Here is a 19,337-nt window from a genome sequence, read left to right as displayed (position 1 = left end):
AGCTGTGACTGTGCACGTATTCTCTGTGAAAGCTGATGCGCATCCAGGGCTTTGCTGGGGACCACAGGATGCTTAAATGGCAACCTCAGAGAGCAGCACCAAGGCAGAGAAAAGGCTGCATGTGCCGGGTGTGCCCGACAGCCTTGTGAGAGATGTGTGCATGGTCAAGTGATGCCCAAAGCTGGAGTGGTGGTGGGAATATTGGGGGCAACCTGGCACTGTTGCAAGAGCCCCCAGTGAAGGACTTTGGCCTTAAGGGCACTGCTAGGGCCATTTTTAATCACTGAGCTGGTAAGTCCCAGGTCACTCTGTCACAGCCTGCTAAGCAGCATGTTTTTAGGAGGCTTCTCAGGGTTAAACTCCAGCCGTCTATAGACAGACTTAGGAAGAGGTCTCTACAAAAAGTCAGCAGGAGGCGGGCTGTGGCTAGCAGTTGGGAAAATCAGGCCACTTGGCTGTTTAAATGGGATCTGCGGGAGCTGCCAGACCCGTGCTGCAGACTTTAGGCTGGAGAAAGAGACAGCAGCACTCCAGTGACCGGTACAAGAGTGAGATGGCTGGGGACACGTCAAGCCCGGCACCCTTGCAACAGGCTTCAGCGAAGCGAGTGTGTGGGTCACTGTCCTCACCATTAGCAGGCAGGTGAGAGACTTCCCATCTTTCACAACAACGCAGCTGTTTCTCCCTTCTTCTCGCTGTAAAGGGTTGCTCTCCCCTCTTATTCTGGTCACGTTGCCTTTATTCTTCTCTCTCATGGCGAGGCTGTCACAACAAACACAGGGAAAGTTTGACAGGAGGAATTAATCTGCCTCAGGAGGGGCAAAACCAGTCTGTGGATGGACAGTGGAGGTTCCCATTGCGGTGCTTTGCTTCCCTCGGCCAGGTGCCACCACTGGGGCTGATTCGCTGCCGGGGGTGGGAAGGGACAAGCCAGGTGGGACCCTGAGAGGGGTACAGGGATTTCAGTGCAGTAAGAGTGTGTTGCTCAGCAGGAAAAGTTTTCTGCTCCAGATGAATTAGTTCAGACTCAAATTTTTCAATTATGACTATAGCCTGATTGTTAAGAGAGGTTATATCTGAAATACAATCATTGATAGCTCAGTAAAGAGTAAAAATACTCCAGACTGACTCACTTAAATCACACTGGATCTCATTTTTCAACAGTGTGGGAAAATCCAACTGTACTTGGAGCATACTAGATTGGAGGGTGCTTAGCAGTCTAAAAATACAATTCAAAGGACTTAAAAAAATTTTTTTCAACCTGTACTGGAAATTATCTTCCCTTCTTTTTAAGCTAGCAACTATCCTGCTGGTAAAGTAACTTCATAGCTGATTTATTCTGCTGTGTTCAAGTCACGTTCCCAGGCGGTGACAACTCCCCGTTGTTTTTTACTGTGTCTTTTTTTTTTTTTTTTTATCTGTGTGATATTTTTCCTCAGCTTCATTTGAACTAAAATTCTACTGGTCTTCAGTGAAGACAAAAAGACAAAAGTACTGCTGTTTTAGCAACATATCAATATGCACTGTTTGTGGGTGTGCCTGTGAGCCTGTAGGTTATGTGGTATTATCCTATTTTAATGGCTGTCGTCTTTTTGCCAGATACACACTCTTCATTAAAGGTTTTTGCACATAGCAGTAATAAGGATATGAGGAAATCTGCTGCCTTGGGCTGGCCACAGATTCAGAGGCTGTATTAATAGATAGGATTAGTAAAGAAGAACAGGTCAGAAGGCTGCAAAGCTCCTGTCCCTTGAGATTTCCTTCTTTAGAGCATTAGTCTCATTGAAGAGCTCCCTCGAATACAGGGAGCAGAAACTGAGGAAAAGGCTGGAACCATTTTATTTCACTGAGACCTACCGGGGAAAGGGCAATTTCTGGGTCATAAGCTCCACTGAAAATGTCTGTCCAGTTTTCTCCACAGGCTCCCTGGAGGAACAACAACATCAGTTTTCTGAGCAGAGAGGCAGCTGTAACAGAGCAAGGAGAGACTATCATAGGTTTCTACCTACTGGCTTTAGGTATGTACTCAACTTGGATGTGAAAGGAAGCTCCTAAGTAGAGTTTGGTATAAAGTTCAAAGTGATTCATTTGGGTTTCATCCCTAATGGAACAGGATGTTAGAAAATGCAACTTTTTCCTTCAGATCAAGGAGGTACAGCTTTCTTTTGTTAAAAAGAGATGAATAATCAATGCAGAAATCTTGAGGAAAAAAATAGTCAAGCCTGTAAACTTTTAACTAATGTTCACTCAACTTAATCTGTGGGAAGATAAAAAAAGTACCTTATCATGCACTTCTGATACTGTGTCTTCTCGTGTCTTGGTAGCACTGAATTAACGTTCTGTGATTTCCAGAGTTTTGACTGCTGCCGGTCAGCTGGCATCCTACAATTACCTCCTGGAGAGACAGAAAATATGGTTCCATAGCTTTGAATTTTTTTTTAACTATTTGTGCTGCTCTTGATTTAAACGTTTGATGCACAAAAAATAAACTTCTTCAAACAGGATCTATGAAAGAACTAAGTACTAGAACATTATCCTATGTTAGTAGTCACAATACCGTGTGTTTATTTTGGTTCTGCTGCAAGACAGCTATTGCAAGGATTTGAAAATGGTACCCAAAATGAAATCACTTTGATCCCAGTGCAATTTGGTTTTGTTTGTTTAAATATTGTCTATTTGGGGCAGACTCATTGCATGATACAAGGAAACTTTGTGAAATTTCAAAGAATGCAGGTTTGCTAGGTAATCAAAATTTCCAAACATAAAACCTTACAGGAAAATAGAAGAAAACATAATTTCTATTAAATCTGTTCTTCTAAACAGCATATAAAAAATGTTTCTGTTTTTAAATGATTCATCTAAACAAATTTTTTTTCATTTTATAAGCTCATCACGTATTGCAAGTAGCTTACTAGCCCTCAGCTTATTTTTGATAAAGGTCTATGGAAGTTATAATGTAAAATGCTAAGTATTTTAATATGTTTACATGAGACTTTCTTTTTTTACCTATAGGAACTAGGGAGACAAAAGTCATGTTTAGAATAAAAACAGAGATTCTAGTAGAAAAATATATGGCTACTATCTTAGGAGACTTAATTAGAAGAGTGACTGTAAGATAAATCAGAGTTGTTCCAATTTATCCACAATCTGTTCACATCTGCGTATCCATTCATGAATGGCTGGGAAATGGCTGCACCATCAGCTAATGAATTAATCAGTTGCACTTAAGACTAGAAAGAACATCTTAGGTCAGCAAGGCCAGTCCCCTGCTGTGACAATATGTAATCTCATTTGCGAAGCTATCATGCTCCCTCATATAACTGGCTGGGATTTTTTTGTTGTTGTTACCACTCTTCCAATTGACAGCCTGTTCCTGACTCTGTTTCTCTGTTGGGTAGGAGCCTTTCCCTAAATTCTTAGCTAAAGTGATCACACCAACTTTGTATCCTTTTTGTCACTCCTTTTAATTCAAATAATTTTTTTGCCTGCAATTAAGGTCCTATGGCCAGTCTGTGTTCCTGAAGGAACAATCATACCGTGTGGGCAACCCTTGTATTCCTACACTAAGCAAGTGAGGGGTTTGGGGTTTTTTGGTTCGTTCATTTCAGGTTTTTTTTAAATTTTAATTTATTTATAAATGTTTAAAGGAAATTTTAAGTCAGTAGGAGAGAATATTTGTTAGAGAACAAATTCAGACTTTTTGTGAGTGTTTATATCGGAAGGGCGTGCTGAGAGCATTACCAATCCCATCAGAAAACTGGAACAGACCACAAGACCCAAACATGCCTTTAAATGGCACACATTGCTGAATGGTAATAGTAAACTGTTATTTGACAAGTGACAGAATGAGTGTTATTTTGAGACATTGTTTGACAGATAAATCTGAGAAGGTGGCAAAGGAAACAAGCTATTCACAAAACATTCATCCACAAAGTGATCGCATTTATTGAACAAATAATCTCTCCACGCTTTGTCAAGTCTAAAACATGATGACTCTTCTCCTTCCTGCCAAAATTGGCAATATGCCCTGGATAGGATATTGTGTATGTATAATTAGCAGCAAAGACTAAAACCAGAGCAGGGTCACTTCACAGTTGCAATAGTTGACAGCTTTGCAAATACTCTAGATTTTATCACTGTTTTAAATAAATTTTTCTAGTCTGAAAGTCTTCCACAGCAAACCTCTCCAGATAGACATTTATGCTTGTGTGTAGGTAGTTGAATCAGTAATTGACTTCATTCATGCCTGCTCTATATCTAGATGCTCAATCCAATTTCTGTCCTACAGATAAGGTTATTTGCTGAGGAAAAAGGGTAGTTTGTATTGTGACACTGAGCCTTCACCTTCTGCTCCTGTTTCTTGAATTCTTCCTTCCTTCCTTCCTTCCTTCACTTAAGGCTCCCTTTTTTAGATTTTAAACTGCAGATAGGTGAGTTGTAACACCTATTTTTCTAATTCATTCTTGTCAGATTTTACAAGTAAAGGCCATGCAACAATGTCTAATAAGAACAAGTCTAAGTACAAAGCATAATAACCTATCTTAGCTGGGCACGGATGCAGTCATCTATTGGAAATGTGGATGACCAGCTCGGAGCTATCAGTTCCCTTGTACCAAATGTAACTCTGCAAAAACATAAATTGAATGTTAACCATGAAATTGCATGCAGCCTCAGGTGTTTATGCTTGTTCAAAGACCATCTCCGGTACATGAGAGAAAAATAGGATATGTGTGGATGCTCAGACTTGAATGATTTGGCAGAAATCTTTGTAAAATTGTTGTGTTCCCTCTTAGCTATTCCCAGAGTTAAACAATCTCACTGTTCTCAATCGCTTTCAGCAGAGAGATTTTCAATATCCTTAGTCACTCTTGCTGGCTACTTTTTCAGTGCTTTCTTTGCACAGGCTGGCAGATAGCATGCTGATACAGGACTTTGTCAATAGGATTTCAGTTCCTGACTACCACCAGCTTGCTTCGCTGCCTTCCTGTGCCTCCCCCAGAAATCGCGGATAACAGCACCAGCCTCCTTTGGGGACCACTTCTGACATCAGCGGATTAAAATGCTCTATTACGGGTTATTATTCCAGGGGAAGGATTACTACTGAATTACATAAGGGCAATACAATATTTTTAATATTGCTGTCCATCCTATTCCTCCTACCTGCAGTGTTTGCAAATGTGGTCCCAAGTACTTTTCGGTGGGTGTCTGAGGAGAAAAGGTGACTCCTCAGCTGTTCAATATTTAGCATTTATCAACACTCATTTAACCTATTCTACTCTGATACTGCCAGTCTCACAGAAGCTGGTCTCAGTCCTGCCCTGTGTTAACAAACTTCAGTAATTGTGGGTTATCTGTGTATTTTGCCACTTCAGAAAGGCCAGCATCTCTCGTTGATAAGCAGCCCATATCAGAGAGCATTACAGTTTAGGGGGCAGATGTGGTGACTCCCCTCTGAACTTTATCTTCAGTGGAAGTGCTCAGTTTCTTCCCATGCTATTTTGTTCTTTCTCAGCCACCTTTTGATCTCAGCTGGAACCTGTCCTTCCTTACCAGGATTACCTTAGGATGCCGGGGTTGGATTTTGGGTTTGGGTGGGGTTTTTGGTTTGTTTTTTGGTTTGGGTTTTTTTTTTTCTGTATGTTCTTGCAAGTGAACATTGCTGGCAGCCTGCAAAAAAATGGAACTAGTTTCCTCGGTTGTTTCTTTTCTATCCTCTGTTTTATTGAGATGCCACCTGCTGACACCAAGGCCTTATAGCACTTCGAAGTTCAGAGGTTTGTTTCTGGGCTCTTGATCTGCCTGTGCTCTACCCTGAGGCACACACCGCCTGCAAAGCAGCTGAGGAGACCCCTGCCTTCACGCAGTGTCGGAGCTATTGCTGTGCTTCCTCCGCATTGCACTTCCAACCTTTTTCCCTGTTGTGACATCAAGGTTTCGGGGAGGGGAGAGGGAGGTTGTTTGCTTTGAGGTGTTCTTTCAGTTGGGGTTGGTTGTTTTTTTAAAAAAAAAAAAAAAATCAGTCAATACAGTCAGCAACCCCAGACCAGCACATCTATCTGATGGTGCAGAGATCCAGTGTCCCATAGCCACTGATCTAGTTGATAGCACTTTTATGTGACCATCGGTTTTGTTACTCCATGGTTTACTGAGAATTGAGTTCCTCCAGTTTTTTATCACAGTATTAATATGGTCTATTACCCAGACAGATCAGACGTTTCAAGGACTGGATATGCCGGTGCATGTTCTCCACCTGCTTTTGTTAAAAGGATTGTGCCTGCCTGCAGAAGTCATACTCACTCTGTAATCTTATCTCCCTCAATGCTTCCCTCATCCCCACTCTCAGTGTGTAAATGTAGTTCCAAAAATTGATCACAAATACTGTGTGTCTGTCACCTCCATCTAAAATGTGTATTGTTGTTTTACATGACGTTTTGCTCAATATCTTCCTTAAGATACTCTAACTGAAAATTCCCTTACCCCCCAGGCTAGGGAGAATTTGCTCTGTATATTCCCCGGAAGTACGTCCGACACTTTAAGGGTAGCCCTCCTATCCAGTATGTTGCATTGACAAAATTTTGCTATTTACAAAGGAGGTGCCATTTTATTTTGTCTGCCATTTTAGCACTGTGTCTTCATATTGACAGGGAATACTTTTATACCTACTGCCTTGAAAACTATCTTACCTTACCGAAGGAAGAGCTGACATACACAAACAAGACAATTACCGTGTTTGCATTGCAGACTATCATGATGCATTCCCAAAGCTGTCCTCCTCCAGTGCCCTGCTGTGCCTATTTACAATACCTAGACTCAGAAAAAAGTCAGAAACAATTCCTGACTTGAAGTGCATGCAACCGTTGGAAACGAGACTCGATTAAGAAACATTGTCACCTAGTGGCCAGAATAAGATGTATTTATTGTTGTTGATCTTATCCTTATAATGAGAGATATATAAAATATATGTATGTATCTCAGTGTATCACTGTACCAGTGACTATTTCTGGTTAATACTATGTGCCAACATGTCAGCTCTTCCCAGTTCAAAAGCTCTTTATTAAACCATGTGCATTTGCTAAGCAGAGCAGCAACAGCTTAGCACTTTTGCAAAGAGGAGTTATTAAAAGGAAATTGCTCCGCAGAAAAAGAAATGCATAGTGCCGTACAGAGACTGTCCCATGAACCGCCTCTCCTCCACTCCAGACCACCCAGAGCACCTCACTGGGAGATAAGTACCCAACATCTCTGTTGGCAGAACAAGTGCCTTGCACTTTGGCATTTCAGCTCATGATACTCCTGGATGGCCTGGAGATTCAGAGGCTGTTTCCACCCTTCCCTTCCTGGGAGCCTGGCAGCGAAGTGCTGAGTTTCTGACATGTGGGGTTGTTGATGCTTCCTGAAGGAAGGCAGCTGCCCTCTTGCGACAACATTAAACCTATCAGCCATCTTTCACCTCGTGAACTCCTTTGAATATCCAGAGATGCTGTGCAATGCCATCATGTCATGTCCCTCTTCAGTGCACATATTCACCTCTTGCTGTGTCAATATACAGCACCCTTACTCTGGGATATCTACTGCTTGGGCCTGGATAGAGGGCTACGGATCAACTCGTTTCTCACTCGCCTGGTAGTTAATGTTGTACCCTGGCATCAACTGTGGGGAACAAAACCACCAGCTGCTGGGTTCCTAAACCTGTCCTAGGCTGCAGGCACTCAAAAGAAGACGTGTTTTGCTCCACATTGCCAAGATGAAGTGAGGCCAGCTATACTGGCAGTGGCAGAGCTGGTTTGGGGGGTGGAAACAGGACCCACTGGGGAGCCAGGTGCCGCCGACCTGCTGCTCAGCCCCACTCCAGCAGCTGCCCTGGAGCCAGACCCTTCACTGGCTAAGATCCATTTTCAACACTGAGCCTGATGCTTATGGGTAAACATTTTGTTAAAAGTAATTCATTTCTACATGACTACATCATTCCAAAAAAGTGGGATGCAAACTACAAAGGTCTCGCGCTGATGGATGGAGCAATAACTGTGCACATTTGGAAACTCTAGGTCTCTCCAACTGAATAAGTGGCTGACTTTCACCAGATTTACAGTCATCTCCCTTGCATTTTCCTCATGTAACTAAACACATACAAGTCAGGCATCTCTGTTCCTGGAGAGTAAGAGAGGACAAAACTTTCTTTAAAAATACATTTAAAAAGACTGAAGCTTCTGAAAGGTCTGTTCTAAATGTTCTCTTTGTATAGATTAGCAGGTGTATTACTGAAAAATATTCCCATCTGGGACAGGTTTTGCTGCAAGGAGATCCTAGACTGTTCTAAGAGAAGAAACTTAATTGTATTAGCTGCACTTCTTGAGAGAGGACTGGTAAAGTGGCTCTCTGGCTATGTGCATGAACTTTTGGTATCCATTATTGTATACAACATACCTAAACAGCTGCAGCTTTTGGCAGATTGTTTGTAGTCTCTGCTCCACTCTATCAATCTTTCCTCTTTCCTTTTTTTCCCAGGTAGTATGTTTCATGAGTTTCATCTGTCCACTTAGGAAAAAAAACTTCTCTAGGCCCTTAAATGGTGAATCTTCAACAGATGCAGCAGCAGCTCTTTGTGTTTGTTCTGGTTTATTGCCAGAGTTATTCACTTGTTCCTGCTTCTGAAATGTACGCAGCTATTTAAAAAGGCTTCATGCATAGGTCTTCCAATGGATAATCTGGTTTAATTTGTTTCTAACGGAATGAAAGGGTAATTTTAGAAGAGCTGTCACACATTTACACACTGAACTGCTTCTTGCTTTATTTGCTTTTCGATTTCATGGATTTAATTTTTTTTTTCCAGGTTGGCTGTCTTGGTTTGGAAACAGCATTGTGATTTTTGTCCTGTATAAACAAAGACATCTTCTGCAGCCCACTGACTACCTCACATTTAACTTGGCAGTATCAGATGCTAGTATCTCCGTGTTTGGTTATTCACGGGGAATCATTGAAATCTTTAATGTCTTCAGAGATGATGGATTTATTATCACATCAATATGGACTTGCCAGGTGAGACTGGATTACACTTAATTAGACAAAACAGGTGCAGCTATTTCTGTGTATATGCTGTATATAATAACCAGACAGGCCCAAAAGAATGAAAAGAAATATTGACTGACCTTCCAAAAGGACAGTGTTCTCTTTTGTTACACCCATAAATCTATGCATTTGATCAGTATTTGCCCAATTTTCAGTGATTTTTTTTCTAGCTATTTGCAATAGTTCCTTCTAGTTTTGTTTTTTTACTTCACATCATAGCTCCTGCTCATGTTGGAAAGCTAAGGTATAGGCTGTGCTTGTCTTCAGCTCTCCTGAAGTCAACCTGGTTATTGGCACTTTAACATCTGACTTAAAGCAATGTAGACTCCTACTTGACCAGGCATGTAGAGCAAAGCCTCCACACAGCACTTGGGTATACCCATATATTTTAGCATACAACTTCTTGTGCTAAATCAGTTGTAACCCTCCGATCTTACCCTTAAATTCTTAGTTGGTTCATTGCCTGTAGTAGGATGAGTGACTTAACTTTATGGAGCAGTCATCTCTGAACTTGGAGGCAGCTTTTTGTTGGAGAACTTGGAAAATCTTATTCTTGTTAATTCTGAAACATGCCTGTGTAGACAGAACATAAATACATCCCATGGATAGATAGGCACAAGCCTGGCTCCCTGGTGCTTTCGATAAAATCTGTGAGAAAGATTATACTTAGTGTGTCTGCTTCATGAGGGAATCAAAAATCTGAAAATGCTAGGATTGCCTACAGCAAGATGTAAGAAAGATCGTGCTGAAGGAAAAAGGAGAGAGAAATAATCCTCTTTTCTTGGAGGTTTGTTTGGGTTTTTTTTTTCCATTTTTTTGAAAGAGGAAGTTGAACTATTGTGCAACATAGATGAAAGAACTTTTACAGCTTATGTCCCCTCCCTTTCAATAGAAAGGTTCAGTTTACTCAGAGAGGAAGACTTCCCACAGAAGACACTGATTAACCTAGGAGCTGATCTAAAAATTGATTGTTTTCTTGTTTAAAATGTATGTCTGTAGTCATTTGGCAGAAAAGCATTTATTCAAAATGAAGCTATTTATTTCCTCAGCAAAATCCCATTATTTCTCTCATGAGAACACCTACAATTGCAATCTAAGGTCTGTTGAGGAGAAACTTTGAGGACACCTTTAATTTTTTTTTATTATGGAAACATTTGAAGTCATCACAGACATACCTGCAAACTATAAAATTCTCACCCACACTCAGAATTAAACAGATTTCAATTTTTCCCTGTTTCAAGGAAGGCTGGAGCTATGAGTAAGAAAGGAAAGGTGAAATCTGGATCTCTGGGTTCAGTTCTAGCTTTGCTGCAGAATTCCTATGTAAGACAGGGTAAGGCATTCCGTGTGAGAATACTGAACCAAGATCTGTGGCATAACTTAACATTTACAACCCAGCAGGTTGAAAGAGGTAACATCAAATGACCCTTCTGCTTCCCCAGTCCAAGCTCTTCCAGAGCCCCATCTATGCTGTGGCTCCTTTTTTGGGCTGTAAAAAACAGCACGCACACACACAGAGGAATGGACACGGCATAGCACACTGTGTACATGCCCTTGATTTGCATGGGAGTCTTTCTTCCACAATGCCTCTGCCTGGAAGTCTCTCTTTGGCTGACTTTGAGCTATTTAGAGCCTCATTACAATGATCTGGCTTTTTTTTAGATTTAAAAAGACTGGGATGGAGGTGTGCTTGAACTTACTGTGATGGAGGTGTGCTTAATCTTGCTGTGCTTGAATTGCCTTTACAAGGAGAGAAGCAGTCCGTAACATTTTCTTGGTACCCAGACAGTTTATTGGTCATGGTGTGTTAAGTAATCTTATTTGGATCTCCTGGTTTTAAACAGCATTAATTTGTAAAATATGGATATCAAGCAAAGTTTTAAGGTTCTGTGATCCAAAGATTTTGTTCGGGACATTAATAATGCATTGGCTTTTCTAAACACACTAATTTGCAAAATGTTAAACTTTCTGCTTTGGTAATCCTCTGTAGGCTTTAAAAGTTAACATTTATCATTTCAAGGAGGAACTGATACTGTATTAACGCTAACTAAAAATTCATAGTAACCTGGAAAAGTCAATTTGTACTCTGAATGAATAGTTTGAATTGGTTGTGACTTGTTGAGTGGTTGAGCTGGTTGTGGCTTGTTTGAGAGAAAATCATGTAGGATTCCTGTTTCCATCAAGATTTTGTTCTGGGTTGGGGGTCTCAAAAACATGTTTAAACCCTGACATCCATCTTCTTGATTATTAAGCTTAACAAACAGAAGCCAGGGATGAAAAAGTAACTGATGGAAGTAGAGTGTCTGTTTGGAGGAAGAATATTGTGCAGAAATAGTGGGAAGCTTCTGTGCATAAAAAAGATGTGAGCATTTCCATGTGTGCGTAGACAGCCAGCACAAAGGTCATTCTAAAAATGTTCAACATTGAACAGAGGTAGAGTTTTGATTGCTTGTTTTTTTGATATTTATAAAACATGATGCATTCGTAGTCTAACCAGAACAGGTCTCACATCTGGAACATGAGGAGTGAGGAGCTTGGTGCCAGGACAGTAAAGCCCATGTTTTCTGTCATGGCTCTTCGAAGTTGGTGTCTCTTGCTCCCCTCACCACACTCAAGCTCCTCTGCAAGTAGCTGGGATGACAATTTGGGCTGTTGCACACATGAACATGGCTCTTTCCTTAGCATGGCCCATCTGTTTTCCCTGACTTGGTTTGTTTTGCTGAGTCCAGAGGATGGTCTTACTTGGCTTTCTGTCATTGCCCATTTCACTACACATTTGCTCCTATTTGATCAGTCAGCTTCTGCTGTCAGGTATGCTTAGGGAAACTTTATTTTCCCAAGCTAGCCTGTCATTTCTGTTTATGAAGAAATTTCATGAGCTCACCTCACTTAATCCACCTAACTATTTTCCCTTCCTCTGACTCGGGCCTCCTTCTGTGCCCTCGGGTAATATTTTTCAAAATTAAGGTTCACCGTTCTTGGCTGCCCCAGTTAGAGGGAGTGGAGAGCAGACAGACAGACACTACTTCTCTTTCAAACCCTCTGTAACAAAAGATGGCATCTCCAGTTAAAAGCACCATCTCGTGGCATACCTGCTGAATGGGACAGATATGTGTGCTCCTGTTCTCCTCCTCTGTATGGAAGAAACACCACTATTCTTCCCCATGCCAAACATTATTTTTCTTTTTGGAGGTCTGACAGAGCTCCCCTCTCCAGAATGATGTTGCATGGTAGGTCTGCATCCAAATGCTGCCCCTGCCGAATGCTGTGTACAGATACAGTTTTCCCAGGTTGGCTTTTGGACTCTGATTTCACTTCTTGTTTATCCTTTCCCTGCTCTACCACTGTGTCTTAGTCCTAATCTGGACAGAGGGAGGACAATCAGCCTCTAGCACATTCATTTTTTAGCCTCTGGTAATATTATCAGTAAGTGAACTAGTTCATATATTAAAGTTCATGTCAGGGAATGTAAGCCAGTGACCAAGAGCCATCTGTTCCCCCACTGACCATAGTTCTAGTGAAAAGCTACCTCAGGATATGTTTTTGTCCTTCCCATATGTTTTTTATTTGTACATTCTGCTGAATTAGAAGTTGCACTGAAACCTGTAAATAACATTGCGTCCAAATGTTCTTACATGTAGGAAGTACAGAAATATTAATTCTCTGCAGATAAACACCACAGTTTCTTCTAAACCTTATTAATCAACAAACAAAGTTTTTCTCGTATCTGTTAATCATGTGATGAATAGAAAAGATGCAGGCTTCAGGAAAGCTCTAAATATAGCAGAAGGATTATAACCTATCTGATCCCCATAGGTACATTACAGTCATGCCAAAAACCAAGGATGGGCTGTGGGATGCCTTAGAATTTGAAATCCTTCATAATCCTGGTACTTCAGTTTAAACTTGTTTCCACTAATTCACTCTTCTAATTTCTTTTTTTTTTTTTTTTTTTTTTTGAGAATACATTTTGGTTATTTTGACATTAATTTTATAAATACTTAAGAATTTTACTATGAGGGTCAAGAAAATTGACTGCTCCTATCATGCGCTCATTCTGTTGGTATAGGCTTCTTTAAAAAAACGTTACTTATTTCTGACTGTTTCTTATGTATAAGATGTATCTCAGCTGTGCACAACAGAGCATGATGTAGTTATCTCCAGGTCATGGTACCGTCACAGACATACCCACTGCCACCGACATGCTGACTGACGCTATTATCACAGATGCACTCACCTCACTATCAGTCTAGGTATCCCCGGTCCATCTGGCCAGCCAGATGGTGCCAGAGCATCCCCAGCAGATCCAGCTCTGCACAGAAACAGCCTCAGGAGGAACGAAAAAAAAAAAAAAAACGTTCAGCTTTGAGGTATTAGTGAGCACAACAGTAGCCTGCCTGAGAGGATTCAGCCCACACCACCTCTGTCGCTGCAGCCTGCCCTCGCCATCCCACCAAGGGCCAGCCTGGAGGGGCCTGCCCTCACCCTCTTCTGCTGAAGCTGCTTTGTGTTGTGTGGAATAATAAAGCCACAGAGGGGAGCCGGAGGGAGAGAGGTGACTGTCTCACCCTGTGGTTGGGTTTGCTACATAGCAGTGAGGAAACCTGGTTTTGAATCCTACACTGCTTAATGCCTTGATGTTTTATATGGTATTTCTATCTGGCAGACCCTGGACAGAAACAACTGGCAATGTAGTGCAGCAGCAGTGAGGCCCACATTGCACATGCAGGTATTGTTTTACTCTGTTATCCCTAATTCATCTGTGCATAGTTTCCCTGACAGCACCAGACCTGTGGCGTATGTGCATCCTCAAAGGGCACGGTGTGGCCGGGAAGTCCAAAATCTTCCGTAAGTGCCAGACTTGGTGCGCATGCATTGAGGAGGTCATGACCCATGGAACTGTCTGGGATTTCTTGCACTTTAACAGGCTTTTCTGAATAGTGGTGGCGGAGCTGATCAAGTTGCCAGCTGAAATCCCAGACAAATGGGGATCTCTAAGAAAAGCTGGGTGCGCAATAGCCCTGCTTTAACAATGCCACTGTTGGATAAGGAGGGTTCCCCTCTTTCCAGTGGGTGTCTGACCATTCATGTAGGGAGTTTCTCTTTGTCTCTGGCCCTGGTATTTGTTTGCTCTAAGGACAGTGGAGCATCCCCATATGATGAATAGTGTTGGGGCATATGTTCCTAGGCAGGGGATGTGGATCTGAGCACCTTTGGATGGAGAAAAGTGAATCCAGCTGTCCCATACCCTCCATGGGGAAAAAGGGAGAATGGATCAGCAATCCCTCTGCTTTTCACAGTGACACTACTTAATTTTTGAAAGTCTTGCATAGTTAAGGGAAGGATATGGCTGTGAATACCAACAATTCTAATCTTTTGCGGCCTGGAGTAAGGCATTAAAAATCAAAAGGGAGGCAAGATATGACCCTCACCTTGTTCTGTTGGCTACTTTAGGAGCTTTGTTTGCCCACTAGCTTTTGCCACATACAGTCTAGGAGTCAAGCTTGGAGCCATGGCCACCATTGCACCAGGCAAGTAACCAGAGCTGCAGCCCTGCAAAGCTGAGCATGGTGGCCCTTACTCCCTCTTGTAGATTTAGCTTCCAGTCACTGCCTCTTGCTGACACTTAAAAAACAGAGCATTTTTGGTGTTATTAAATGCTTAGAGGTCTAGCATGACATTTCTGAGAAGTAATAATGTCCATCTTTTGTAAAAGTTAGAGGTGGGGATCTGAAACACCAAAAGGAAAATTGCAACAGTAGGAAATTCTGAGATCAATAAAGATGAAAATATATGGGTTTTTTTCAGAAGTTTTGAGGGCAGGACTTGTAATCTTGAATAAATTATTTTAAGTTTTATTGATGGCATTTGCTTTCTCAGAACATGCATTTATCTCTTTTCCTATACACAAATTGTAAAATACTGCTAAATCTTCCCTGAGGAGGAAACAGAAGATTAATACCTTCTTCTTTTAACAAAATGTTCTGTAAATTGTCTGATAAATCAAAAACCCTAAAGGCATTTATGTTCTTTTATAGAGTAGCTTTGAAGGACATCGATTTCTGTCCATTTAATATAACTGGTAAAACAAACCAATTGTTGACTTAGCTAGACTATTGACTCTGTTGACTCAGTTTGTGATTTTATGTGTTTGTAATTGCCGAGAGAGTGTTTACGTATTACCGTATGTGGTATGGTATTCCCTCACATTCTGGGTGAGATGACTGACCAGCAGTAGCCTAGCAGTCAGCATGACCAGGTAATAAAAGCAATGGCAGATGGAAAGGACCGAACTGAAAACTCATAGGCTTCCTTTCTCCTTCCTTCCCAGTATTTGGAAGATTACTGAGGTATCTCTATGCATTCTTCACCAAACTTCTTCTGGCACAACCACCCATTCACGTTGCTCCATCATCCATTCATTTTTTCCTTCACAAAATCATCCCACTTTCAACTCACCGCATATGTAACAAGCACCCTTTGCATATATGTCTCACTCCCACCTCTGCCTCTTTCTCCCCAGCAGCTGTCCATGTGAGTACCCTACTCACCACAGAGCTCTCACTCATAAAACCCAGACAAATCCACAAGCTCTTCTTCTTCACCCCTAGCGACATCCATCAAGGTGCGTAAAGGTTTGTTCCCACTCACCCTCCCTCCCAGCTGGCTACAGGGAGATGTAGAGATGGTTGCTGTTATTGTCCTTGCCCACATGTGACAGCACTCGAACGTTCTTCCACACTTTTCCTCCTCTCTCTCCCTGGGGGGAACTGTCTGTGCAGACACACCTTGAGTTCACTAGTGCTTGTGCGCAGTGGAGCCAGAACGTGTGCTGCAGGAGTACCTTCACCCTCAGCATGGCTTTCTGCAGTGTCTAACATTGGCAGAGCTTTCCCGTCCAAAGACTGAGCTAGCTCAACCTTGCTTGGTGTAGAAAATGTTGCAATATCACTGTATATCCTGGTGTCCAAGCATGTAGCTCTAAGATTGAGGCTGGGACAGAAAAAAACAGACTTTTTTTTTCTCAGATCATAATAGCACAGGAATGTGGTCTAATGTCTGCTTAGTTGAAAAATATTCAGCTATCTACCTATAAGATGTTAAAAGAAATTAAACCGAATGTAAAAAGGGAGTGAAAAATAGTTACTGACTATCCTAGCACAGGACTGTGGTACGATATGGCTGGGATTTTACTTATATATAGTTTATCATTCCTGACATTTCAGTAAGATGAAAATAACCCAAAGTCAAATCATGGAACTGGCACTAAGAGTATTAACGGATAAAACAGGTGTTAAAGGTGCTGAAGAAAAGCTGTGTAACATTAGCTCTGTATTCAGCTCACCGTAACACACTGATTCCCTGTGAAAGGTAGGATGTGGAGACTGATCTATAAAGCAAATTCAAAAAAAAGAGTGCCCTTTACTTTGCCTGTGCTGTGCTACACAAATCTTCTTCTCTCAGATATGTTTTTCTGAGCAATTTTAATATCTCAAATATTATGAACACTAGAATGTATCCTCATTCTTGTTTCCTTGGATAACTGAGATTTGGATACTGGGAAAAAAAATGTTGCAGAGATACTAGTTTTCTCCATTTCTTTATTTCTGGTCCTCCTTGATGTAATCTGAAGCGTGCGCACATTGCAGTCAAAGAGGTAAAAGCAACTCATGTAGACATCTGCGATCTAAATTTTAATGAGAAAAATACTTCGTCTGCAGGGAAGGGGGGAAAAACTGTGCCTTTGCACAAACAGAATCATTAGCAACATAGAAGATCATTTCAGTGTAACTAATGCTACTGCAGGGAAGTTACGCCAGTCTTCATTAGCCATGAATTCTCCCTAATTTTCCTGTAAATGAGTATTTCTGCAGCCAATTGTGAAAAATTAGGGAAGTTATGTATTTGGTACTTGACAAATTGTGAATGCTCAAACTATCTGTTTCCTTGTTTAACAAGTCTGACGTAGCCCATCCCATGCCACCCAAGCACTGCATCAAACCACACACTGCTGCCTGGAAAAGGCATTCGTTGTCTGATAGTGCTCCTACAGAACCCAGAATTTCCAAAGCCTAAATTTTGATTCCTGCACTAGCTTTTTCTCTCAGAGGGCTCTGAAACATCCTTTTCTTGTTTCTTATGTGGAAAACAGTAGCCTTGCTCATTCTTCTGTGCTGACGTGTGTTTCTAAGAGATTAAATGTCTTCTCTCAAAAACTGCTGTCCATCCCTTACCTTCATCATTCAAGATCTCACCACAGGGCTGAACAATTCGTGTTCTTCTGGCTCCTCCCTGTGTGCCACATGCTCTCACTGACTTTCAAGCAAAATTTCATAGGAAACTTAAAAATCACTCTCATAATATCTGCTGGTATCTTAAATAGTCCTACCTCACCTTTACTCATCTTCTATTTCATAAATATATATTCCATTAAGTCACTACACCGCTAGTGTGTAGGAAGCAATTCCTGTTTGGGTCCTGACCCTGATTCTGCCCTGACTGAATCAATGACAAGACGACCATTGCTTGCAATGGGCTGTGTATGACACGACATCCAGTATTTCCACACCCCTGGCCCTGCAGAAGGGATGATATTGCACTTGGTGCCTTTCCAGATAGCTTTTTAAGGCCAAGAATAACCTGTATCTTTTAGACTTCCTTCCTGGGCTACTAGGACTCCTTGGCAATGTGTGTGACTCTCCTGTTAGGCACTGTCAGGTCCATCTTATCATACACAGTTGTGATGTGGAGACCCTTACAGTCTATACCCATTTTAGTACTATAAGCATTTTCTTGGGATAAATCAGTTATCTTCTGTTTCTCTGGTTGTTTTGGTACAGGATCCAGAGGAGCCAAGAGTATCATCCTAAAAGGAGATCTCCTAGCAGCCGTGCAGCTTTTTCGGGCTTTCAGGGACATAGCATGTTCTTGTCTTGGCCACTTAATGGCTGAACTGGTACCATCACTAACCTGCCCTGCCTTGTGCCTAGGAGCTTTAAGAGCAGAAGAATAACTCTACTGGTGGGCATTCAGCCAGCAATCAGAGATGACCTTGTATTAACCTGATGGTGGCTACGTTTCCTTCTTGCTGGGAAACAGCACAGACGATTGTACTTTGGAGTATGTGGAGGGTCACTTGTAATCTCTGGGCTGTCCTGGTAGAGCCCATGAACAGTCTGTGGGACCTCTGCTTCCCTTGAGACATGTGTAAGCCTCCAGAAACATTTACCATGATATTTGAATAGGCAAAGGTAGTACTTCTTTATTTTGAAAATAAAAGCATGACTTTAATCTGATGTTAATGGTTCTTAGTTATTGGGGTAGGATCACCACAGGCTACAAAGCCAAGTCTTGCTTTCTGTGGGAATGTAAAGATGAGATGGGTGACTCATGAGCTGTTATCCTCCTTTATCTGTCTGTGTATTTGTTTATTTATATTAATGGTGCTGCTAGCAATAAACAAGTAGGCTCTGAATTAACATCACCAAAGTGGAGATGAGTTTTGGCTCAGGCCCACTGAAAAGAGTTTTACACAGTGTAGCATGGATGTTCTCAGAGGGCAATGCTAGAGTTTCCCATCTAATGCTTCTTAATTTCCTTGTACAGTAATTCACAGAAGGACAATGGCAATACAGGATTTAACCTGAAGGTGGGAATCTTTCCACTGAATCTGGATCATCGGGTGGTATGAGCTACATGCTTGGTTTCTTCCTCCCCATTCATTCTTCATGGGTGGATGGGAGAGACATGAAACCTACCATGGTCCCACAGCATCAACGCAGAGCTAGAAAGCAGGTGCTCCCAAGCATGTGGAGATGGGGTACTTGAAGTAAGCTTATAATCTGATGAGGCTGTGTAAGGAAATTCTGAAAGAAATTTCTATTTGTTAAATGAGCTGCACTTGGTGGGGTTGTTACATTCACAACCATGCTCTTTGATAGCGGCATGTACTACTATAAGTATAAATTGTGAGCTGAGAGGGCTACAAGTCTAATAGCTAAAAGTCAGACCAAAGTAAATATACGTTGGCCCTCATTTGGTTAACCCAGTATATAATCCTAAAATAACTACAAGCAAACAAGTAGATTTATTCTGGATTCCCTAACATTACTAAAGCCAAAACCTGACCTGCATAGCTGGCACTAAATGTACATTTAACAATATAGTACAGTTAGTATAATTACATATCTGTACACATAATTGTATAGCCTAAATATTGCATTCATATTTTTCCTATCTTTAAAATATTTGCCATGAACAGAAAGGTTTAA

The 19,337-nt window shown here is 41.5% G+C and overlaps 1 protein-coding gene across 1 annotated transcript in view; it reads left to right on the top strand.

Moving 5' to 3' along the window:
* The first annotated feature begins 1,897 nt into the window (after positions 1-1,897).
* The window catches only part of LOC104037275 (visual pigment-like receptor peropsin), a 28,490-nt gene continuing 11,050 nt past the window's right edge, over positions 1,898-19,337 (top strand). The window contains exons 1-2 of the mRNA XM_009491162.1: positions 1,898-2,018; positions 8,831-9,036. Of these exons, the coding sequence (XP_009489437.1) occupies positions 1,898-2,018; positions 8,831-9,036 (327 nt within the window). The remainder of the gene's footprint in view (positions 2,019-8,830; positions 9,037-19,337) is intronic.

This window comes from Pelecanus crispus, chromosome 3 (genome assembly GCF_030463565.1).
Source record: "Pelecanus crispus isolate bPelCri1 chromosome 3, bPelCri1.pri, whole genome shotgun sequence".
NCBI lineage: Eukaryota > Metazoa > Chordata > Aves > Pelecaniformes > Pelecanidae > Pelecanus > Pelecanus crispus.
The sequence above is the reverse complement of the archived record's forward strand: the minus strand, read 5'-3'. Positions and strand labels throughout refer to the sequence as shown.